Genomic DNA, 26268 nt, shown 5'->3' with positions numbered 1-26268 from the left:
ACCAGTCAGTTTGAACGGCTTCATCGATACCACCACTGCTAAACCTCCACGATATCTTGGTGTCCATATTACTTGAGCATTCCAAGAACAGCGGCTTCCCTTCCGACAGATGTATGCTGTCAGCCGTAGAATTTATTTGTAGAACAGCTATTTCAAATAAAAGAAGGAGCACAATGAAGTGATACACAGCTATATTCAATTAATTCTGTTGCTTTCCTAAATCTTCGGTTTCACGGTTCAATATATTATGCATGGGTGTTAGTAAAATAAGCAAAATGTATACATTGAAATCCTATCTTTTTTATGAACCATGGAAGAAGCCATTCTAACCTGTTTTCGAGGTCTACATGATTACCTGTTCCTATTAAGTTGTTGCTCCCTAATCGTTGTTAGGTTTTCCCTTTGATGGCAGGCTTTGTAAGTGCAGGCTCAAGAAAAAAGAAACTAATTAACGTGCCTATGAACTCTCCAGGTTTGGCCTGGATTCTCCAGATGGAGACCTATTTCCCCGGGTCTCTAGACCACCTTCATCTGCTCTGGGCAGGGGAGCAGCATTTGATCGTTCCCACCTTTCTTACCACTTCACCCCCTAGTCCTCCTTAATGTAAATCTAACTATGCTATCCACGCCTTTATATATGGATAACCCCGCCCCCACACAAGCCACTCCCCAGAAGAGTGAGAGCTCCAGGTGGCCCAGCGTGGGACGTTCTCCTGGGTAAGTTAAAAGGCTAATTTTGCCACAGATCTCAGATCCCTTGTGGTAAGCAAGTGTTTCCCATTTAGATATAGTTTATAGCTAATAAATTTAGTGACATGAGAATGTAACAATTTTATTCATAAGACCCACTAATGTATTTTACTTACGGGTTTGTTGAAGGGTCACAGTGATGTTTTTGTTTTGGCTGGCACCGTTTGCAGAGGTGCACGCACATTGGTAAGTGGCCGTATTGCCATACGAGCACTGGTCTGGGCTTGCAGTGATGTTATACGTACGACATTTATCTATGGGCCCACCTGAAACTCCTGTAAAACAGATGTTCATAATGACAACAGAGCCATCAATGCCAGGTTTTCTTATTATAGAGCTCAAAATTTAAATACATCTTCAAGTCTTTAAAAATACACATAACTCATATATATTTCCCCCTCTCCCTGTTAATAGAGGGACTTGGAGACCCCATTTCTTTATATATTTTTTTTATTACAAATAGTTTTTGTTGGGAAGGTAAATATTTTGCGAGATTCAGGTGAGGACATGCGAGATGACTTGCATGATTTCAGTCTGAGTACTTTCCTTATATCTGCTTAAAGCAGCCAATCAGTTACAGGCCAGAATATGTTGCTGGTTAACCCTTAACCGGACTGCCAACTTAACTGAGTGAGACAAGCAATTTATAGTCAAGTGCAACTAAAAAAATTGTGTTGTTATCAAAATAAGTGGTTTTTAGCATCATTATGGAGGAATATATGACATTCTGATTGGTAATTTGTATATTCTATAGAACTTACTGTCTACATATTTATTTCCGCTAGTATTATAGCACGTCAGCGAAAGCAAGTCAATTCCTTCATCGGTGCAGCAACTCAGTACGGACACGGCGGTACTGTTACACCGGACCGTTTCGGTTACTATGCTCACGGTTATGGGGAGCACTTTTAAGTTCATTTCGGCTACGAAGCTATCAGTATTTTGGTTGACAATGCATTTGTAGGTTCCTGAAATTACAGAAGGGAGAGAAGAAGGCAGAGAAGATTATTAGAGATTAGAGGTTATGCCACTTTCTTCAGCAAATATCTGCTTTACCACTTTTTAACTGAATATTTCCAAAATTACACCGACTGACAAAAAGCTGTAGGCAGATATACTTTATTAACTCATCCTACAGATAACTACAATGGTACCAATGGTAAACAGATCCGGGTTTAAGGGACATTGTAAGGGGACATTCCAGACATCGGATGTACTTTCATGCATAAAAAGCTGTGTTGTCCCTTTAAAATGTCGTTTGGTCCCACTTGCCAATGCAGAATCCCCTATTCTGTATAAATTTGCCTCATTCCACGGCTCCCTTTTCCTATGCTTTCTGGAGATGTGTTCCAGAGGGGTCTAACCAGATCCCCCACATGAACGCACAGAGAGTGCTCCTAGGTTTTTATGGCTACTTGTCCCTGCTAAAAAGGCTACCAGCTCTTTCTTTCTTGTGTCTGTAGGAAGCGAATTCTGCATCTTTACTGCCATACTCAACGTCTCACTTTACTGCCCATTCCCCAAATCTCACGAAAAGCCATATGCCCTCTACGCTAAGACTCTTGGAAAGCGGTAAGACCCCCAGATCCCAGCGATAGCGCTAACATTGTAATAAACGAAATCACAATCATATTAAAACGCCTTTTATAAAAGAGTTCTGCACGTACCTGAATTGGTGGCAGCCAGTGAATTTATGGTTAAGAACGACATCACCGAGCCATTGATCACTGTAACATTATACGAATATTGAGTGTCATTTTGGAGCTTTTCCGTGCCGTTAATGAACCAATCAACGCTGGTGTAGGAGCTGACATTCACTTTGCATAATATTATCGAACGATCGCCAACGAACATGTAGGTGTGGGATGTAGAGACAGTACTCTGTCCTGTAAAGAAAACATTTCAAATAAATGGTTGAATACATCATACATTCCAAATGGATAATCCTGATCTTTATTTTTTTTTAAAGGCTGTCCAGAATATGTATACATTATAACTCCAATTACGGCATAGAAGGTGGTGGGGTAGATATTCTCTAAAGCATTTCCCTACCAAATTTCCTCCAACTACCACTTATCCAGGAGGTCACAAAAGACCCCAGACTAACATGTGAAGAACGTCAGACCTCATTTGCCTCAGTTGAGGTCCATGTTCACAATTCCACAATAAGAAAGAAAAATGACATCCATGGGAGAGTTACAAGGAGAAAACCACCGCTGACCAAATAGAACACTAAGGCTCGTCTCATATTTACCAAAAACCCCAAACACTGTTGGGATAATATTCTCTGGGCTGATGAGTCAAAAGTGGAACTTTTTGGAAGACGCGTGTCCCGTTCCATCTGGCGTAAGGCTAACACAGCATTCCACAATAAGAACCATACCAATAGTCACACACGGTGTGATGGTCTGGGGCTGCCTTGCTGCTTCAGGACCTGAGCGACTTGTCATAATCGATGGAACCATGAATTCCGCTGCCTACCAGAAAGTCCTGGAGGGGAACGTCCGGGATCAGTCCCAGACCTAAAGCTCAAGTGTGGGTCGGGTTATGCAGCAGGACAATGATCCGAAGCACACAAGCAAGTCCACCTCTGAATGGCTCAAATGAACAAAATGATGGTTTTGGAGGCTTGAATCCAAAAATGTGACCTTAAAATGGCAGTTCCTGCTCAAAAACCCTCTCCGGATGAATTAAAGCAATTCTTCCAAGAAGAGCAACCACAATTCCTCCACAAGGGTGGAAAGACAATTATCACAAATGCTTTATTGCAGTTGTTGCCGCCCCAGGGGTGACACAACCAGTTATTAGGTTTAGGGGGGCGATTACTTTTTCACATGGGTGATATAGGTATTGATTAGCGTCAATAAATAAAATAATCATTTCAAAGCTGCATTTTGTGTTTACTCGCGCTATCTTTGTCTTATATTAGAATTAGTGGAATGTCCCTTTAAATATATGAGGACAAAAAAGGCCAGGGGCATACTGTTATATTTTGAGCCAAGGGAGGTGTTGGAATTAACACTATAAAAACATATCTCACTATTGAATATTGTTAGGAAAGAAAGTATTTAGCATTGCATTGAATAACGGAGTGCTTTCTATGGGTGTAGATCAAACATATTCTTTTTGTTTGAGTTTTTGTTTAAGGAAAAATCAATGCATTAAGGTCCAAAGACGTAAAGCTCTTACCGGTTATAGTGTTGCGCACAGCTGGGTTGCCCAGAGTGTAATCGGCGCTCAAGCTTGTAACTAAGTTATTGTTTGCATCCTGAATTGTGGAAGCGTTGACCGGCTCTGCGACGATTGTGTAATCAGCGACAATACTTCCCGGCCTGAAATCAAGATGCTGCGTTACTTCTCCAAGGAAGACAATAACAGATGGAGCAAAAATACTGTAGTTCTAAGAGCAGATCGGTGTATGGGTCCACCGTCGGTAAGTAGCCTCCAGCACACGTATATACAAAAAGACGTATTCCTTCCTGGAATGGTGGCCACCCAGGGGCTCCCAGTCTATCCTAACGTTCCATGGGGCGGGTATAGGGCATGGTGCTTGTGGCACGTTCGTCAGGCAGACACAACCTTGAGCGAGTTTCTCTGGGGCGGAAGCAAAAGTTATACTATTTTTTTAACAGAACATGTTAGGAAACGTGTAGGGATGTATTTATAAACAATGTTCTGACATGCGCCTATCCGTGCCCATTTCCCCCTTAAACAGCAGAGTGTCTCGCGACATCAGCGAGAAAGCCCACCGATGTCAGCCAGAACACCCACTGATTCAGCGTTATTGCCCACCAACGTCAGCAAGACCTCCCACCGATGTCAGTGGGACCACTCACTGATTGTAGTAAGACCTCCTGCCCGCATCCCACACGGGGGTCTTGGGGTAGCCTGAGCCATAAAGTCCCCAGTTATGCTAGAAGAAATAGAGCATGAAAATGGTTGGTTATCGGCCAAAAGGCTCGTAAAGTCGTTGTAGGACCCGCGGTGATGTAGGAGAAGTTAAAGTCATCTCCCGCGCAGTCTTACAAACAGGAGATCACAGCAGTCGGGTCTCACCTGAACATTATAACTTCCGCTTTCTCAAAACCAGGCAGTGACTTATAACTGTTAGAAAACTGGAAACGAGAGAACATTGACAGTCATTAATTAACAGCAATTAATTAGTAACACCTAGATCGACGTTTAAATCTACGTCATACCAATGGAGAGGCTCCAGAGCCGTGTCTAAAACTAATGAATCAGTAATGTGGAACTAAACCTGTGAGTTCGATATACATGATTGGGTATGGGCTAAAATCAAGCTTTCTCCCCAGCAGGGGCTTTTAAAAGCATCATGCTCTCAACCTAGCCAATAAGAAAACTCGTCCAAAATGCATGGACCAATTATTAAATAAGATGATGCCATTATTGGCTACCTGAAGTACCGTATAATAGATTGCAAGCTTTCAGGACCATCTAGGTCTCTTCTCCGGGCATATTAGAAGAAGAGACCTAAATAGTCTCAAAATCTCACAATCTGTTATACTTCATTTAAATCTTTGCCAAATGTGCTCTTTTTCTTAATTTTTCTAATATGGCTAATTATTCACGTGTACGGAACACATGCTATACTTACCGCAGTTTCCAAAGCAGCCTTAAGCTCTTTATATTCTTTGTTAGAGGGGTCCTTAAAAGCAGGCGTGAACTCTTTAATAATGCTAAGGCTCAAGGTTATGTTCACTGTGGCTACAGGAGGGATAAGAGAAGGACAATGTATCAAACAGGCATTACAGACTAATACATATGCACATATACACTATATATATATATGTATATATACATATCCACACACACATATACACTATATATATATATATTTTGGACTTTATATATATATATATACACATATACACTATATATACCATATATATATATATACATATACACATATACACTATATATATATAAATACATATACATATATACACTATATATATATATATATATACTATATATATATATACATACATATACACTATATATACTGTATATATATATACACATATACACTATATACAATATATATATATATATACACATATATACACATACACACTATATATATATAAATACATATACATATATACACTATATATATATATATATATACATACATATATACATATACACTATATATACTGTATATATATATATATATATATACATATACACTATATACACATATACACTATATATATATATACATATACACTATATACACTATATATATATATACATATACACTATATACCAGGGGCGTCCAACATGCGGCCCGCGAGACCTCGAGGTGCGGCCCGCGTAAGATCGGCAGCCAGGGCAACCGATCTTACGCGAGCCGCACCTCAAGCCCTGCTACTTACTTGTGGGAGGGTCTTCTGGACTGCACAGAGGAAGCGGAGTTCACGTGACATCCTACTTCCTCTGTGCTTTAGCAGAGAAGGCAGAGGGAGGCCGTGCCCCCTGCTGAAGTGAGCGGCATCGAGGAGCTGCAGTGCAGGTAAGGGGGTGGGGAGGGTGTTTGAATGAGTGTGTGTGATTGAGGGAATGAATCTGTGAATTAATGATTATATGAATAAGTGTGTGTGTGTGTGTGTGTGTGTGTGATAGCATGGATGTGAAAGTGCTGCAACCTAGGCATGATGGGACTGTGATTGCTGTTAGCAATCACACTCCTATCGTGCCAAGTCAGCCAGTACATGCTGAAACCTGGCCAGCTGCCCCCCTTGTGTAGTGATGCTGCCAGCAGTATGGGGTCTGCACTTACAGCCACCCTGTACCAGCATGTACTGGCTGACTTGGCATGATAGGAGTGTGATTGCTAACAGCAATCACAGTCCCATCATGCCTAGGTTCCAGCATTTACTGGATGGATGTGTAAGTGCTGGAACCTAGGCATGATGGGACTGTGACTACTGTTAGCAATCACACTCCTATCATGCCAAGTCAGCCAGTACATGCTGAAACCTAGCTAGCTGCCCCCCTTGTGTAGTGATGCTGCCAGCAGTATGGGGTCTGCACATCACTTACAGCCACCCTGTACCAGCATGTACTGGCTGACTTGGCATGATAGGAGTGTGATTGCTGTTAGCAATCACACTCCTATTATGCCAAGTCATATTGCTAATTTTGTCCAATTGTGTGTTACCTACTTTTATTAAACATGTGAGTTTTTATTATTTTTAAAGGTGGGGGTCATTTTTGGTTTTGGCTAAGTGAACCCTGAATGTTTTGGTCCAGAATTTTTATTTTAGTTCATCCCTAGAATAAATCTAGGGAATCCTGAATTTGTAGTCGCAAAACTTTCAAGGCCCAGAAATCAGTGAGAGGAAGAGTAAAGGTTTTGTGTCATTTTACTTTATTTTAATCTGCATAATTTTATTAAAGGCCATATTTTTTGTCACAGTGAAAAATGAGTGCGGCCCGCGCACGTATACAATTCTGATGAAGTGGCCCACTGCAGAAAAAACTTGGACACCCCTGCTATATACACATATACACTATATATATATATATATATATATACACACACACACATATACACTATATATATACATATATACTATATATACCGTATATATATATACACACACACACACATATACACTATATATATACATATATACTATATATACCGTATATATATATACATACACATATACACTATATACACATTAACACTATGACAAATGGCACCTATACTATAAAATGTCACATGCTGTTCATCTGTTTCTAGATTGCAAGCTCCTTTGAGCACCTCTTGTTTCTGTAAGTCCAAATTGTTATGTGATGCACTACTTGTTATGTCCTGTTCACCCATTGTACAGCGCTATGGAATATGATGGTGCTATAAAAACCTATTATAGCATAATAATAACATAGCTCCCTGGGGTTACAGGTCTGGAGGGGGAACCTAAAATCTGTTGTTAAAGAACTGGCCCTTTAAATGATGGCAACATCTGTAAATCTGTATTAATGAGTACATATCCCCCTCCAAACATTTCCAGCCCATGACATGTTGGTGGTGGGAAGGGATGGGACCCTAGGTGTGTGTGGGGTGGCAGGGTCAAATGCAGGAGGGGTAGACTGGAAGCACAGCTGGGATAGATAAATGGAACAGTCTCCCAGTAGAAGGGGTAAATGCCAATACATTGAGAGAATCTGATGCAAGGCAAGATCAATGGCTGATTAAGGTCTAAGTCTTTAGTTCTATGTTCAGGCAGCATTTACACCATTGTCTGATCCATTCTGTGCTCATTGTATGGTTTTTTCCTATGCAGTTTCTGGGGAATGTTCCAGGGTGGTGTCCTCTGCCACCTGGTTTTGTCCGTTTTGCTCAGTGAGTCTAGACGATGCTGGGCCTTTTCTGTTGGTTTCTTACCAAGTTTTAGCTGACAGTATAATCCATTGTATTGCTGCATTGTGATACAGCTGCAGGGCTTAGTTGACCCAACACAGGCCGCGTATGTTCGGCAGATTGCACTGGGCCACACGTAACCGTCTTCGCATGTACACTGCAGACTCCCGTTCGCTTGACTGCAGGCTTTAAAAAAAACAACAACACACCATAATCAGTGGCGTCTCCAGGTTTCATATTTAGGGGGGGCACATGGGGGGCCAGGGACCAAAGTAGGGGGGCCAATTATAAAACGGTACATATACACTATATATATATATATATATATATATACACACACACACACACACACGTTAGACGTGCATTTTTAACTACATAATATGCACTTATCTCTTTGAAGTAAAGACTGTGATTAAAATATGATTTCAAAATAACAGCTAAAGTGACAGTTATTTTTCATTATTTAATATTAGCCCCTGCTGACAATATATATAAATATTAGACCCTGCTGCAGATATATAGAAATATTAGACCCTGCTGCAGATATATATTAATATTAACCCCTGCTGCGGATATATATTAATATTAGCCCCTGCTGCGGATACATACTTATATTATACCCTGCTGCCGATATACATAGAAATTATACCCTGCTGCCAACATATATTAATATTAGCCCCTACTGCCGATATATATTATTAGTCCCTGCAGCCAATATATATAAATATTAGCCCCTGCAGCCAATATTTATTGATAATAGGCCCTGCAGCCGATATATATAAACATTAGTCCCAGCTTCCGATATATATTAATATTAGCCCCTGCTGCCAATATATTTGCCACACTGGCTGCAGATCAGGGGAAGACAGTGAGAGTCAGTGCAGTGTTCCCTCCTTCTGACTGCACCGTGACATTGAGAAGTCCTCTCCCCTGTAATCATCCCCAGAGTCCCTTTGTCCCCTCATTCACTAAACCATAGCGCTCTTTTACTTACACCCTGTAGTTCAGGTATAGATCAAACAAACAACACATGGAAACAGCACATGCAACTGAATGAGATTAAAAAAAACCTTGTATTTGCAGGTATACATAAATAATGTATGGAAACATAGCATTGCAGGTATAAACCAACAGAACACACAAACCCAGCATTGCAGGTATATATCAACTGGAAATCACATGAACACTCAGCACTGAAGGTATAGATCAAATAATCAACACATGGAAACAGCACTCCAGGTATTGATCAACTGAATAAGACATGCAAATCCTATATTTGCAGGTAAACATTAATAATGTATGGAAATATAGCCGATACAGATGAACAGAATGACACAAAACCCAGCTTTGCAGATATAAATCAATTGGAAATTACATATAAACTCTGCATTAAAGGTATAGATAAACCCCCCTAAATTACAGGCATAGATCACTGGTCACACACCCCAAAGCCAGCCCTGGCGTCCACACTGCCCACATAGAACCTGACCAGCACCTAAGTTACACATTATGTCAACTTTGTCCCCAAACAGCTGAACGTACGCCGTTTTTGTCCCATAAAGACCTCTCCCTCCCAATCTATCCTATCTACCACAACTGCCTCTCTATCTACCACATCTGCCTCCCAATCTATCCTATGTACCCCCTCTCCCTCCTAATCTATCCTATGTACCCCCCTCTCCCTCCCAATCTATCCTATGTACCCCCCTCTCCCTCCCAATCTATCCTATCTACCCCCTCTCCCTCCCAATCAATCCTAACTATCCCCTCTCCCTCCCAATGTATCCCATCCACCCCCATCTCCCTCCCAATCTACCCCCTCTCCCTCCCAATCTATCCCCTCTCCCTCCCAATCTATCCTTATCTACCCCTTCTCCCTTCCTATCTACCTCTTCTGACTCTCTAACCCCCTCCTAACTTTCTAACCCCCCCTTTGAAGTTCACTTACCTTGGGCTTGTCCAGCGGTGAGATCGCGAGGTCTCTGTATCCCTGGTTCTGCCGGCTTCACTGCTGGGCGCCGGATATGACGACATATACCGGCGCTCGGCTTGAAATGCCGGCACTGCGAACCAGGAAGAGGCCTCGCGGTCGCGGAGAAGAGTGAGAGGCGCCGAACGGTTGCTGAGAACTTATTCCTCAGCAACCGCTCGGCGCCTCTCACTCTCTCCTCCGGGTCTATTAAAAAAAAAAAAAAGCCGGCGTTTCAATTGGGGGGGCACACCGGGGGGCACAGCATGATGTAGGGGGGGGCCATGGCCCCCTCTGGCCCCCCCCTGCCGACGCCACTGACCATAATCCTTTGTAATCATTTCAACAAATGCCCTAATTCGCTACTTTCAGAATATTAAAAAAAAAAAATTCTATGATCCTGGAAGGTTTTCTATAAAAAAAAAAATCAGAAATTTCTATGAGGCACGACTTTTTAACCCCTTCTCACAATGCATTGTTTCTAATGGGTTTAAGGACAACCCGTTCTCCTTAAGGGGTTAAAAAATATTTTCAGAAAACTTGCAGATTTCCAGAAATGTACCTGTTGTTACGTTGATGCTTTTTATGTTGGACGCAGAGTCGTTGAGCGCTATGGGAAACGTCAGGGTGTTTATAAAGGTCCTGATTTCGTTTTGTAATACCGGATCCTGGAAACTGATTTCAATATCCACGGAATATTCTGCGTCTCCGGCTAGAAATATAATAAAAATCAATTATATACAGTAACAAATCGTATTCAATTCAACAAATCGACACAATTCACTTTACTGACTTAAAGGGACCCCATACTATGTATAGACTATTTGCCTGCAGTGTGTTGCAGACAGGCGGGAGGGTTATATTATATTACTACTTTTGGGGTTCACGGCCCTATCATTTATATATTCAAAGCCAGATCTATTTCAGGGCACCCCTTTCTTTTAAATTTTTTTTTTCTTAACAATTACATTTCCAAAAGTAACCCCTAAAACTTTCCATATTCCCCATATCCGGCTGTAGCTTTCTGCCATTGCAAAGCAGCTTTAATCAGAATATAACACATATACTTACTATATAAAATGTGTTTTTATATTTTTAATTGTTTAAAAAAAAACATTTTCAGAAAATGCCAAAAAAAATAAATCAGATATTCCTATCATCCATGATGCATTTTTTTAATAAATATATGTTTAGAAATTACTATGATCCAGGAAATGATTGCAGTCCGAGACATTCATGAATGGGGTAAAACTTGATTAATAATCGTTGAGAATGAAATGAATCTTGCGTTTAAAATTCTCTCTCATTTATTTACTGGCAGAATTAGTCCTTTTTTTGTTCTGATCGCCTGTAAATGACATTACCTGGCCAGTAGATGGCAGCGCAGACACCTGATATTTTCTGCACCGTTATCAGGGTAAATTTATCAGGGACAGCAGAAAAGATACACGCCGGGGGTCATCTAGCAATGTGGATATTTGTCTTACATTTTCTACACCCATTATGTTATGACTAAAAGTAAATTGTAACTAAAAAGTAAAAATAGATTGTAAGCTCACTAGACCAGGGCCTTTCTCATGTTAGTTCATGCTATTGTAATTTTAATTGTAACCTTTAATTCTAATCGCCTCCAGCTGCGATAGCGCTATGAAACCTGCCAGAACTGTATGTTACTTCATGTATGCATATATGTGTGTGTGTAAGTATGTTACTGTGTGTGAGTATGTTTGTGTAAATGTGTTATATGGGTGTATAAGTTAGTATTATGCTGTGTGTGTTATGTTATTTTAAGTATGCTACTGGATCCCCCTTTCTCGGCCAACAAAGGTAGAGGTGTGTGTGTGTTACAATGTTTGTGTTAGTATAGCTGTGTGTTACTATGTATGTGTAAGTATAGCTGTATGTGTTACTATGTATAAGTATAGCTGTATGTGTGTGTGTTACAATGTTTGTGTTAGTATAGCTGTGTGCTACTATGTATGTGTAAGTATAGCTGTGTGTGTTACTATGTATAAGTATAGCTGTATGTGTGTGTGTGTTACAATGTTTGTGTTAGTATAGCTGTGTGTTACTATGTACGTGTAAGTATAGCTGTGTGTGTTACTATGTATAAGTATAGCTGTATGTGTGTGTGTTACTATGTATGTGTAAGTATAGCTGTGTGTGTTACTATGTATGTGTAATTATAGCTTTGTGTGTTAGTGTGTAATGTTTGTCTGTGTGCATTAGTGTCTGTATGTTAGCATGCTACTGTGTGTGTCACTTTGTGTGTGTAAGCATGCTACTGTGTGTGTAGTGGGGAGCTTAGAGCCCCCCAATGTCTGTCTCGCAGGGGGCTCCCAGCATGTTTTGTTATGCCACTGAAGTGATGCAGTATTTGTGTTGTTTATTTTTTTATTAATTTAGAATACCGATTGTGGGTTAGAACCCCGCACCTTTATCAATCGCATTGTTAATTTGTTTTTGTAAAAATGCAGTCCCCTTTGCTCGCATCAGCTTTGCTGCGTGGCGTGGAAGGCCAGCACGCACTGGCACAGCATAGAGAAAACCCAACATTTATATCGGATCCTGTGTCTGCCAAACGAGGACTTTTTCAAAGAGGGATCTTTTTGAAAGAAATAGATGCTCGTTTCCTTATAAGGTCTGCAAATGTAACAAAAATGTGTTTTTATGATATATTTTTGTTTTTCAATGAAACCTGTGGTCTAATGGACAGAGCAACAAACCTATTGGTTGAAGGGGACCCAGACATGAATGGAAACAGGTCATTAGTGCTCTGCATGTAACCCCTAGGTAAGGTTTGGGAGAAGCCCTACTTCGACGGGTCTCAGACTCGGACCGGCCATCTGGCTCATCGGGTGGGCCGGTGGCCGATAACGCCCCACATCTGCAACGACAGATCCTGTGGGGCAGCGCTTGGCCCCCAGCTGAATATACCCGGTCACATGCTGAATGATATTAAAACACATGTAACGTGTAGATCCAGCCCGCAGACACGCTTACATCGCTTGGCGTCATTATCTACGTATCTATGTAAATTCCTGAGATTTTAATCCGGCCCTGTAAATAAAAGCTCCCGGAAGATACCCTGATGTTTAGTCACTAGAAAGAAACGCTTGCTTCGCCTTGTAAAACAGCAGCGAGACGTCTTTAAAGTCATATTACTTAGAAGTGTGAGCTGTGCGTCCGGCGGGGCCAGCGGAGCCCGCTCCAGAGCTGTCCCTTTAAATGCACAGAGAAGTTGAGGATTCTCCTTATAAGCAGGAGCCGTAACCGATACGGATCTGTTTGTTTTCCCTCTCTCACTATTTATATTTCTGGATTAGTCGAGAGAGGTTGTACCAGCTCCGCTGTCTGTACTGAGAGAGACCAGGGGCAGAAGTAAAAATTTGGGATGAAGATTCAGTGGAACCGATAAACAAACCTAATAAATGCCGGTGCTTCAAAGGACTGTTGGAAACGTCTAAGTTACCCACCGTACCTGGGAACTCTGATTAGGGGTAGTGTTTAGACTCTGGGTAGGGTAGGGAGAGGGACCTGCGCCATCTTGGTGAATCTCCCCCATAGAATTTATCACGAATATCCCATGTTTCCTTAAATTTCCATTCTAGGTTAAACTCAACCACTTCTGCTGGAAGACTGTCCCACGTCTCCTCAACCCTTTTAGTGAAGAAATACGTCACCCCTTAGCTCACTTGAACTTCCACCTAAACTCAGTGGCATCCATACTTCAGCTATTGTCTTCTCCACTCCGCCATGATGTATAACTACAACCCAGTAGCTCCTCTATAGGACTCAACTCCATATAGACAGACTAAACAGTTGATTAGCTTTTCATTCTGTTTTGTAGGGGTATCAGAAAGATGGTCCTCAGTGGTCAACTCAACGCGTTTTCCATATTTAGTCTATATTACCCTAGCTCACCCTCAATCTGCGCATGTATAGCCCACAAAGGGGTGGCAAGGGGTAGTAGGACTAGGTGTCAGTGCCCCGGGGAAGGAAATTCAGGTGGGAAATATAATAGTTACCTACGAGGATCAGATATGAAAAGAACAACCACCGAACCCACTTCCCAAATAAATCCGAAGAATATAACGGTGAATTAGAAATAAAATGTCTTATTACGGAGACGTGATTGCAACGACGGGGCGGCTTATCTAAGTGAGTTACACGATCCTTCTTATTTCACTGCCGTGCAGAACAGACTGCAATAAAGATAAATAACAGTAATAATGCAGCCGTCACGCAGCATATATCAAACGTAACGGCTTATAAGCAAAATTCAGCCCTTTCACATAAATTAGAGCTTTAATGGAGATACGTACCGCGTACCGCCAGAGAGGGAATATTTCAACTATGCAAAATCATAAAGATATATATATACATTATATTATATTATATATATTATCACATGAGGTTAGTAAACAGGTTCAAGCATTTAAAAGTGCCATGTATTCAGCTAAATGCAGCACTAAAAGTGTAATTATCTTTAATCATGTAAAATTTTGCTTCATTCATGATTTTTGCAGGGAATAATTGTCATGTGACATACGAGCAGGCGCTCATAGGCTGTTGCCATAGAAACTTAAAAAAAAAAGTTTATAGTAAGTGATTAAACAGCAGATCTGATACAGCTAAACACACTAGGGAATTTGGTTAATGTTTTTTTCTGTTTTTATGCATATTTTATTGTATATTTGTATTGCTTATTTTTTTATCATATTAAACCAGCTGAATAAATGCAGGAATTAAAAAGATTTGGTCCTATTACAAAAGAACCTTGGAATGAATTCCTACAAACTGACATGTTCTCCGTTACAAGACGCTGTCTGGCTGCTGAGTAAAATGTTCTGTCTGTCAGAACGTTTGACTTGTGAGACTCGCGAAGATTAATTTGTGTTCTTATTCCTACTTTTCCAGGGAGTGTGAACCGATCCTCGTGTTTTATGATCCCGGTCTGTGTGCCAGGTGGTCTCTGTGCCAGGTGGTCTCTGTGCCAGGTGGTCTCTGTGCCAGGTGGTCTCTGTGCCAGGTGGTCTCTGTGTTGTTAGCAACTGTAACATCACTGTGAAGTTATTCATCACAGAGAGGTTCTGGACTGGCCGATGCGTGAAATACCGGTATATATATATATATATACTCACACAATATAAAAAAATATATAAATATTTTACATTTAATAATAATATAATACACTATTTTATTAGTGATAAAGATTAACAGGGAACGCCCACCATTTTTCTACTAGTATCAGATTAAAGTTTTCAAAATATTCAGCTATTTGTTTGTTATATTACTGTATACAGTGCTGGGGGTTATATTACTGTATACAGTGCTGGGGGTTATATTACTGTATACAGCGCTGGGGGTTATATTACTGTATACAGCACTGGGGGTTATATTACTGTATATAGCGCTGGGGGTTATATTACTGTATACAGTGCTGGGGGTTATATTACTGTATACAGCGCTGGGGGTTATATTACTGTATACAGTGCTGGGGGTTATATTACTGTATAAGGCGCTGGGGGTTATATTACTGTATACAGCGCTGGGGGTTATATTACTGTATACAGCGCTGGGGGTTATATTATTGTATACAGCGCTGGGGGTTATATTACTGTATACAGCGCTGGGGGTTATATTACTGTATACAGCGCTGGGGGTTATATTACTGTATACAGCGCTGGGGGTTATATTACTGTATACAGCTCTGGGGTTATATTACTGTATACAGCGCTGGGGGTTATTACTGTATACAGCACTGGGGGGTTATTACTGTATTCACCTCTGGGGGTTATTACTGTATGCAACTCGGGGTTATATTACTGTATACAGCACTGGGGGGGGGTTATTATTTTATACAGTGCTGGGGGTTGTGCTAGTTCTCCAAGCACAGTTTTGATGGATATTCTTTATGCGCCAGAGCCATGTACGTTTCATCTTCACGGGTCGTTTAATGCATAGCGCCAATCACATGCGACTTATTCTTTGTGTTATTTCCACACCCTTAGCATTTTTAACAAACTCACCTTAAAGGTCAGTCTGTGTCAGTTATAACAACAGCGCACATCCCCCCCTATTCTATTGTCAGAATATTTAAAGAAACTTTATAAAGCAAATGTAACAGTCTAATAACCAAGAATGCTGCTAACCCCGCAAACAAACGCGCGTTTACGCACGCAGCGAGACGGGAGCTTACCGCCGTCAGATCCGCTTATTCCTCGAGACAAAAGCAAGAGCGCTAAGAATTTCACACATACATGACCTTTAAAGACGTGTTTCCCAAACTATTTCTAGCCATAAGCCACCAAAATCAAAGAAAACGGATGCTTTCTCACCATGTTATTAACTGCAGGCCATTGTCATAGTGACTCCGTAAATGTTATGTATCGCAGGAGGGGAATCCTTACCCTGAAAGTAACTGGCATACCCGGTCTTTATATATGAACGGTGGCAACCAAACAGGCCTGGACTGGCCATCTCACCCACGGGCAAATGTCCCGGGGCATACGTGAGAACTCTGGGTTTGGCCCCGGAGGCTCTGGGTGAAGCGACACTTCCCTGGGTCTCCAGGTAACTTTGGAGAAAATCTGGGTCCCCAAAGCTGTGTTAAGCCACGCCCACTCCCCGCCTACATCCTCTTCAAAAAATGTTGGACCGCCCACGAATGTCAGTGGGACCGCCCAAGAATGTCAGTGGGACCGCCCACGAATGTCAGTGGGACCGCCCACTCGCATTATGAAAATGGAGAGCTGCAGGTAGCTGGAGGGGCTGCCTCGTCATCCCCAGCCCGGCCATGGAACCAAACGGTTCTACTGATGGTTGCTATGGAAACCATGACTTGACAGGAGCTAGAGATATCCTGAATAAAGTTATCTGTATTCAAGCAGGGATTTTTCCGGCGATATAGCAGAGAGCAAACCACCAAATGAGAAGCCCAGGTGTTAATAAATCAGAGTAGAAAGTGAAGGGCACTGTGATCCAAACTTCTTTCTATTTAAATGGCCGTCTGATGTTACCAAGTGCAGATAACCATCGATAGATTGGTTAGTCATGGCTCAAAGCTGTCGGCCGTCAAACATTAACAATGAAAAACGTCAGCCTGCGGAGGAGGAAAAAGACACGCGCCATGTGCGTAGGAGTACTAAATTCACGTGAATGGCATGATTAAAATGCACACAGATCACTTATCAAGTGAATTTACCAATAGGGGTTATTCTTATTGTACAAAGAGATTTTCCCTGCTTCGTGCTCTACATTTACCCCTCTGCTCTTTATACATAACTATACATAAGAACTTCCTGGGGATGCTGCCTCAGTTGCTATGGCAACAGCATAACTTTTGGCACTGCACTAGAATTACATTTTATCCCCATAATCCTTATTATTTTTGTCTCAGTGATTCCAAATGTGTCTATTGTAATTACGTTGCTCGTTATAACACATTCTGTGAGTCGCTTTATAGAGTGGGCCATTAAAGGGTTAAAACCTAGGGTCTCAGGGTCCGCTCATTTAGTTCCCAGGTATGTGCTCAACGCACGCGTTATCCGTAAAAATATAATTTAAAAATTCTAACGATCACAAGGATTGAAGATAAACGGCGAGATTCCACAACCCCCCCAAAAAAAAAAAAAAGCCCCTCTAAAATACAGATTAGTTGTGAGGGGCTCCATGCGCTCACTAAGCATATGGTACCCTGCGGAGGGAGAGCTTCTCTTTAAGGACATATATTTAAGGATATATCATAACCCGTGCAAACTCAAGTCATCGGTTCCTGAGCGCTAATCCTCTCATAGATCTCTGAATGCCAGCAGATAATTCAGCAGAAGGAATCTCTTCCCCGCCGCACCCTGCCCGGCTCTGCTTTCAAAGCAGGATTACCTACGAAGACAAAGGCGGTGACCGGCAAACATCAAATCGCACTGCCATGAATGAAAAGAACCCCGGGACCTGTATATATATATATATATATACATATATATACTACAGCGATTGTATAGGTGAAACGCACCGTATCATATACACTATACACATAGCAGATTCCTCGTGGGATAAGCATGGAGCCAGACATCTGCTTCTTTGAACACAGGGATATAGAACACATATACCGGTATATATGTATACTGTATATACTGTATATATGAGTACATTGGTAACATAGTAATAACGGAAGCTCCATTACTTGCACGCTTGTGTCTTGATAAACCTCTCTCCATGAAGTTTTCAGATCCAGTCCCATTGCTGCCTCTTTGATACTGGAAGAGATACAGATAGATACATCAGATACATTGGATTTGGGTGATTTATCAGACTCCATTTATTTTTTTTTCTTATATAATTTCTAGTTATTATAACATGATACCTGCACCCAATAAAGTTCATACAGAGTTGTGTAGCGTGGAGGCCACCTTGTTATAACATGGTAGAGATAATAAGCGCACGGCTCCTGCTCTGCGGTTACCTTACGCTCGCGATCCTTTGCTATATTCTCCTATGTTTCCCCCATATGTTTTTTTTTGGGGGGGGGGGCATATCCCAAAGTCTATCCACTAAACTGGAGATGAAGGGGAAAGAAATCCAGATGTGCCATCATATCCCAGTTAAAGGGTTAACTTGGCTCAGTCCTCCATAGTGTTGATGGGCCAAGTTATGGCGCCCCCATTCCCGACCTCATGGTGCTCCCATTGCCTTTAGATTGTAAGCTCTTGTGAGCAGGGCGCTCTTTACCTAATCTATCGGTTTGTCTTAGTCTGTCAGTCCTAGTTTTGTCAGACCCTTTCAATGTAGGGACTGTTAGAAGACCCGTGGGAAATGTTGGAGCTATATAAATAAAAGATAATAAAAACGCAGGGAACGAGACTGGCTCCCTGTTATGCCGCTGTCTACACCCCCCAAAAAATACTACTTTTGCATCAGAATCCTTCTTTATACCCCCCATATTTTTGGCTGGAATTTCATCGTAGCTTAACCCTTTGACTGCCAGAGAGGGTGCGAAGGAATTCAAAAGCAAAGCGTCACCCCAAAAAGGGTTAAAGATCCATCACATCCCAGTATCTCGGTGCAGGGAACTGGGATTGAACAGGGGCTGACACCAAGCCAAGCGCAGAGAGAGAGATTAGGTTCAGTGGGAGTGCTGTGTACGAGAATTAAAGAGAAGTTAATCTTGGTCCTGACAGAAAGGTTAATTCCTGCAAACAGAAAGAAGGGGATCCCATGCCAGCATCCAGTAACCGCATCTTCCGATCGCGAAGGCCGGCTCTGGGTTTAATCAGAGTTCTAATTGTTCCAGCGTGTTTTACGGTCACCGTAGACAAAATAGCGTGGACGCGAAAATTCCCCGTATCATCGCGCCGCGGCCTTATATAGAGATAGCGAACCATGCCAAACAGATCACGGAGTTTAATGAAATTAGCCACTTTCGGAGAAGGGGGGGAAAAAAAACATCGAAATCAAAAAAGTCAACTTCACCATATGAGGAAATGTTAGAGTTTTTATTGAAAGTGCCGCGGGGTGTACATTTTGTATAAACTCGCTTCTTACGCACGCAGAAGAGAGCGAGCTGTACCCGCTGGCGAATCCTGGCATCGGGTGGCAGGTCCAGGGGGCAAAACTCAAGGCAGATAGCCCTGTTAAGGGGTTGGGATTCCCAGTGGCCTCAATGGGCCAGTTACATGGGAGATCTCTGCGCTAACCCACCGGCCCATTTACATTATGGATGGCCATGCCGAGCCTCCATAGCTGGCTGTCAGTGTGTTGGGACATGCCATACCCCGGCACTCGGCAGCAAGTATGACGGCTGCGGAAACACTTAATTGTCATGTGACACAAAAAGCAGATATAGAAACCGAAATTAAGTCTAAAAAAAACCCCACAGTGTTATTATGTAAATAAACCTTTAGATAAAAGAGTAAATGAGAGATCTGCTAAAGTTATTTGCCCGTTTTATATTTACAACACAGACTTTTTTGTTTGTTTTGTTTCCTGCACAGAACGTACGGCGTCTTAGAACTTTCACTGTAGTGGGGCTTTGACTTTACCCCAAGTGTTATATTTTCAGTATAAGATATGGAGAGTAGAGACATCGTCGCCGTAGAGTGAGTAAGACATCTCCAATGTTGCCTCGGAGGGTTAATAAGGGTTGGTGTGTAAAGAAGTCATGTACGTTAAGCATGTGGTTCGTAAAGCTTCAGGTTATAGGATCGTATAAGCGAAAACCGCATTTCATATATTATTACAAAGAGCAAAAGGTAAAGAGTGTAAAGGCAATGTCATCTCAATGAGAGAACAGGACGTGCAGGTAGAGGAGAATTTATACCGTATAGTAAGAAAAAACTAACTTTTCATTTTCAAATTCAAGATTGCAAAGTCGCAAACTCATAAGTGATTAGTGATGTGTCTTTTTTTTTAAAAGGTGGTAGATAAATGGAACCGCCTCTCAGCAGAAGTGGTAGCGGGTAATACAGTGAGGGCATTAAACATGCATGGGATAGACATACAGCTCCTGAATATAAGACGAGACCGACGACTGATTAAGGTCTGAGTCTTTACAGCGGGAGAAACGGGGCGACTAGACAGGCGGAATGGGTCCGATCTGATGTCAAGTTCTATGTGTATGATGTATGATATATTAGCATGTATGCACTAAAGGGAGAGAAATGTCCCAATTATACAAATATATATAATAAAGTAAAGTTTACGGGCTGCATTCTCTATGGTCTGTGTTCAGTTACCGCATTACGTGGCCAAACTTTTCTCAGAACCCAACAGGTTCCTTTTGTAGAACACGGCAGCTGGCACTGAACTCAGCACTGATTTTATTTGTTATTTATTTATTAAGAAAGTCCAAAAATACAATCTGTCAAATATGTATACTCAGCAGTATTATTACATACATAAAGTAAAAAAAAAAAACAATACATTGTTTACAGTTAACATATAAGCAACAGAGAAAAAAGAAGATAGAGAGAGAGAGAGAAAAAAGGAACATCAAGAAAATAATGTCCCCTAGGAGAATAGCTAGGACACTAATCTGATTTACTTCTCTTGATTTCTCTTCTGTTTAAGAATATTTGATATAGTTCTATTTTTTTTTTACATTTATTAGAATGTACAGTGTAGGGTGACATATTCTCCAATCCTACGAGCTCATCTATTATCTTTCTAAGCTGTTGGAGCTTCGGCCGTTTGGACCCTTCATAGTCCTCGTTCCATTTTCATTTGGAATATTACTTTGTTTTTTTTTAATCAGCTCCCATGATGTCATTTGTTTCGTTTTCCAATATCTTTTGTGCTGATTTTAATGGGTTCCCAGCTCATCATCACCGCCCCCCCCCCCCCCCAGGGCAAAGATCTCCAGACTTCACACTAAGCCTTCCTGGGTTAAACCTTGGAAGGAAACTTGATTTCTAATTCTGCTTATCCACCCGACCATTTAGAACTATTCTCTGAAAAATGTTTATCTACGAGTTCCTGAGGAATAAGAGGCTACGTTCTGAGTGTAAACTTTCTCCTTCCATGGCTCCGATGCACTGTTTTGCCTGTTCGGGTTTACGGAAGCGCGTAAAGGACGATCAGGATAATGTGCTGTAAATACAGTCATCTGGCTAGCGGGTGATAGCAGAGCCTAATCCGTAATAACCCAGGGGAAAAGAACACTATAATCTAGGAGAAATCATGTACTTGTCTCTGACAAACATGATAAACAAGGAGCGTAGCGTAAACTTTTTAGCAGACACCGAGAAAAGCGTGAATCATGGTGTTTTGAGCCGGCGAATCCCGGGGGAAAAGTGGGCATTGGCTGTGAGCCAGACACCCATTACTCTCAGCTACATAAATAAGGATTGGCCTTTAAATAAACTGATAAGTAATAGTAATAAAATACCATATTAAAAGACTAACAAAGGGCATTGGATAATAAAGGGATACTCCAGCCATCATGTGCAGTTCAATACATGTAATAGCTGAGTGCCCCCTTTAAATTTTCATGTGGTCCCCATTTGCAAGGAGGGATTCTGCAAAATCACCCCCCCCCCATATACATTCGCTCCTTTCCCAAGTAGCCGTTTGGCTACATGTTTCCGGTTACAATCAGCAGCCGTGGCTTGGAAAGGGTATGGCATGAGCAGAAAGTGCTCCCACTGATTGGAATAGCAGCACTTTCCTGCCGCTGATTGGCAGCTTTACACGATATTCACTAAACGGAACTCACCATGGCTGGAAGCGAAGACGGGAGATCCCAAAGGAGAGAAGCTTCGGCGGGCCTCATGATGGAAGGCAGCACAAGCAGAATATGTAACAGCAGAGACATCTTGGAGTTTCTTCCAGGGATCTGGAATATCAAATGAAATCACTCGCTCGTTAATCAAGACAGAGCCTGATACAGTCATCACGTAACAGTGAAGAGTTAAATCAGCAACGTTTATGTCTTCAGGGGAGGAATTACTGTACAACTACTGTTGATTGACAGTAGCATATACAATCTACCTGTCTCAGTAATCTACTAGGATAAGATAGAAAGGGCCAGGTCTGTTTTATTATGTACTTTCCTAATCCCGTACCGCCATAAAAAGGAGATCCGAACAGCTTCTGTACAACTGAACAAACATGAAAAGCACTAAAGAAGCCTGTTTGTTTCTCTGTCACTGTGACAAAAGTCAGGATTAATACAAAGAGACATCTCATGAAGTTATCAGACCTGTCCGGGAGCCATACGCCGCTCCAACAGGTAAATACTTCTCATAAGTAAGCACATTCCCGCTATTAGCACCGGCTATAGAAGATAGACTACAATGCTCATCATCCGCAGGCAGCCACATGATGACTTTCTCTTATAGGATTGTACTGAGCCGGGGTGCGTCATCTTTTTTTTTGTCGAAATGGTGAGGATGATGTGAGTTGTAGTTAAAGCTGGGAGAATGCCACAATGCAATATTAAAACTCAGCAGGTTCAGTTAAAGAAGGGCAGAGGGGTCAGGGATGGCAGCCATCTGATGACCTCACTGTGATGACGTCACTGTGGCCGACGGCTGGGTGTGTGCAGCCTCACATTATATTTTAGGCTCACGTATTGCGCGGCCGGGCTTATTCATCTGGTAGCCGCACACTGCAGCACCTGATCTGCCGCCGGAGTGGCAGACCGGGTGAGTATGGAGGGCTGCCAGCCACCGGCCCAGCGGGAGTTGCCCGATGCCCCAGATGGCCAGTCTGGACCTGATGTGGGTCAAAAAATAAGATTTGCCGAAACAGGGACACTTGCAGGAGCAACCACAGACGCTTTTCAACGGTGGGGCAAAATACTAATAGGGGGCTTTATATCATGCCTTTAAAGGAGAAACTCCGAACAATCCCAATAACCCCAATGCTAAAAAAAACTTCTATCAAATTCTAATGTAATAAAAATAATGTGACAGATACAAAACGACCCACATCAGAGCAGACGTGTCAGTCCTTGGGCTCTGTAGGTATTTATAACCCCTGAAGGCAATAAAAAATTCAAATTAAGTGTTAATTAAAAAATAAATTCCTCCCTTATTATTATTATTATTAGATTATATTTATTAGATGGCAGCAGATCCTGTAGCGCTATAACAATGACAGGACAATACAAATATAACATGAACAGATGTAAGACAAGGGCTCTGCTCTTTCATTCCTTCATCTCTCTCTCTACTTCATTCCTCCTTTCCTTCATTCCCCCATTTATAGCATGGCTACACTTTACTTTAACTTGCTCTTTGGGGCTTTTAGAAACCCATGATACCCCCATACCCAGCTAATATTCTGAGCTCCTAGAAAAAAGGAACATCGGGGGAGGAAAAAGAGGACACAGGGATTTGGGTGTCAAAGTGGGACTGTCCTTTGGGACACTTGAAAGGCATGTATAATGTTCCCACTTATGATACATGCATGATTGTTATCACTAATCAGATCTCTCATAATAAATAAAAAATTGCAGTAATAACAATAATAATAATAATGTTAATAATAATGATAATCCCGTACATACTTTTTGTATTAATTGCCCCAAGCTATCCGTTGTTGCCATAGCAGCAGGGAATCCTATGATTAAATGATAGTACGCAATTTACATTATGAAAATAATAGTGAAGCCCAAGTCGAAGAAGCTGTGAGATCCATGTCTGTTATCCATGACTATACCGATCGCCACCCCGTGTCTGTAGAGACACATCTTTTTATATATATATTATATAAATGAGCAAAATCAGATTTATGAGACAAAAACGCCAATAAACTAAACCAAGCATGTAACTGGCGGAGCCGGCCCAGAACGAGAGCCAACGGTTGCAGCTAAAGACGATAAAAGAAAAAGGAATCGACTTTTAATTAGAACGCATGCAGAGCTTGTGGCCGCGGGGCTGCCTCGCAATAACAATGGAATTACGTGAAGAAACGTCTTTATGAAACTTTTCCACATTCCATTTTTGTCATAAACTCCCCATAAAACGGAATATTTCGTTAATCACAGCCATTATACTGCAGAAACCAATTACCCCCAACGAGAGACTTTACAGCGACGACGGGCCAGGTCCCGAAACCTCCGCAATCACGCTAATCCCGACAAAGTCTAATAAAATGCCATTTCAAGTGGGTTTTTAAAAAAAAAAAAAAAACTTCCTTCATAAATCCAACGGCACTCAGAGTAATCCCGGCGCTATTTACATTAAAAGGTTGCCCTGTCTCTCTGGCCAAAAGAGAAGAAAGGTCTCGTGAAAGCCGGGGCAGCTGGGAGGGATGCGGTCATCGATGACCCAAAAAGAAGACTTTGAAGAATATATCGCACATTAAAGTCTCTCCTTCACACAGACGCACTCTGCAGGAAACATACGATCCGCGCTCTCAGCTTGATGGCTCATTTCTTACCCAAGTAGGGGTCCCCCCCCCCCCCACCTAGGGTGACCACCATTTTTTTCCAGCACTTTAAGGCCAGCAGCCACCGGATAGCGTAAGCGTACCTAGCGGCTGAATATGCGCGGCTGCGTTTTTACGCTCGCATTGCAGCCACCGATCTACCACATTTGCCCCGTGAGCCGGATGACCGGACTGGACCCGGTGGGGTGTATAACGTGATTGATTCCTCCCGCATACTGCAGGGGGCAGCGCTTTACACGAGATGGTCAGCCACATGTGAAATGTATGCATGTCCCGGAAAAACGATCCGATGCGGTCACCCCAACCCCGCCGCGGTGTAATATATCACACGGGGGTGTTGCTTATATAGCGGAAGGCTGACTACTATATCACAGAGATGATTCTCCTAACCCTGCTTATTAAATAACATAAATCATGGGTTAAATGGGTTCTCGCGTTCTAAATTGTGTCCACCCTCTTAATTAGATGTCGTCCCGAAGCCAAATACACCTCTTTTAAAGGAAAACATTGAAACCTGGCAGCTAGTGAAGTGTGGAATTCCTCACCGTGTACGATATATATATTATATATATAATATATATACCGGTGTGTGTGTGTATATATATATATATATATATATATACGGCAGATACATCAGTTGCAGCTTTCACGTACTGCTTTAATTTCATGTTACCCCACAACAGCACAGAGTCCTACTTTCTATGAAAGGGAAGGAAAAAGCCAGCTTAATCCTTTCATTGGCCTGGAATAGATTCTTAGGAAATACCGGACAACGCTATTTTCTTTAATGGCAAAAAAAATCAAAAATAAAAAAAAAAAGAATTTAAAAAAACTTTTTTTTTTTTAAGTGTTTTTCTAGGAATTTAAAATTCAATTTTTAGGACCAAATTTATTTGGGGCGGCCAAAAAAAAAAAGTTATTGCCTGTATTGGTCACCAAGATGATGTTTTAAAGAAGTGAGCATAGGGACATTGTTAACATAGGACCCTTTAAAACCTCTTAATTGCCCCATATACCCAGCGGTACTTTTAGTCAGTATTTTCCTGGAATAAAGCGAAGCCCTGGGAGAAATGCCGGAAAAATCTATTTTTAAAAAGATTTTTGGAGCAATAACAACGTGCGCGGCCCGACCCTCACATAGACTTCTAATGTGTCTTCAATCAACAATCAACCCAACGGGGCCACCAAAAAATGGGATTCTAATACAAAATGACACATTCTTCTCCGGGGAGACAAACCGTGACTTTAATCAATCGACATGGGA

General features: G+C 41.6%; 1 protein-coding gene across 1 annotated transcript in view; it reads right to left on the bottom strand.

The window, feature by feature from the left end:
• Nucleotides 1-25274, bottom strand: part of LOC149281476 (adhesion G protein-coupled receptor F5-like) — a 37737-nt gene extending 12463 nt beyond the window's left edge. The window contains exons 1-8 of the mRNA XM_089499205.1: nucleotides 25088-25274; nucleotides 23836-23902; nucleotides 23179-23324; nucleotides 5366-5475; nucleotides 4587-4663; nucleotides 3940-4082; nucleotides 2418-2636; nucleotides 1512-1718 (exon numbers count right to left, since the gene is read on the bottom strand). Coding sequence (XP_089355331.1) covers nucleotides 1512-1718; nucleotides 2418-2636; nucleotides 3940-4082; nucleotides 4587-4663; nucleotides 5366-5475; nucleotides 23179-23324; nucleotides 23836-23902; nucleotides 25088-25274 — 1156 coding nt within the window. The remainder of the gene's footprint in view (nucleotides 1-1511; nucleotides 1719-2417; nucleotides 2637-3939; nucleotides 4083-4586; nucleotides 4664-5365; nucleotides 5476-23178; nucleotides 23325-23835; nucleotides 23903-25087) is intronic.
• Nucleotides 25275-26268: the final 994 nt, after the last annotated feature.

This window comes from Sceloporus occidentalis, unplaced genomic scaffold (genome assembly GCF_023333645.1).
Source record: "Sceloporus occidentalis isolate IW3139 unplaced genomic scaffold, rSceOcc1.0.p SCAF_131, whole genome shotgun sequence".
In the NCBI taxonomy this organism is placed as follows: Eukaryota; Metazoa; Chordata; class Lepidosauria; order Squamata; family Phrynosomatidae; genus Sceloporus; species Sceloporus occidentalis.
This window is presented reverse-complemented; position numbering and strand designations above follow the sequence as displayed.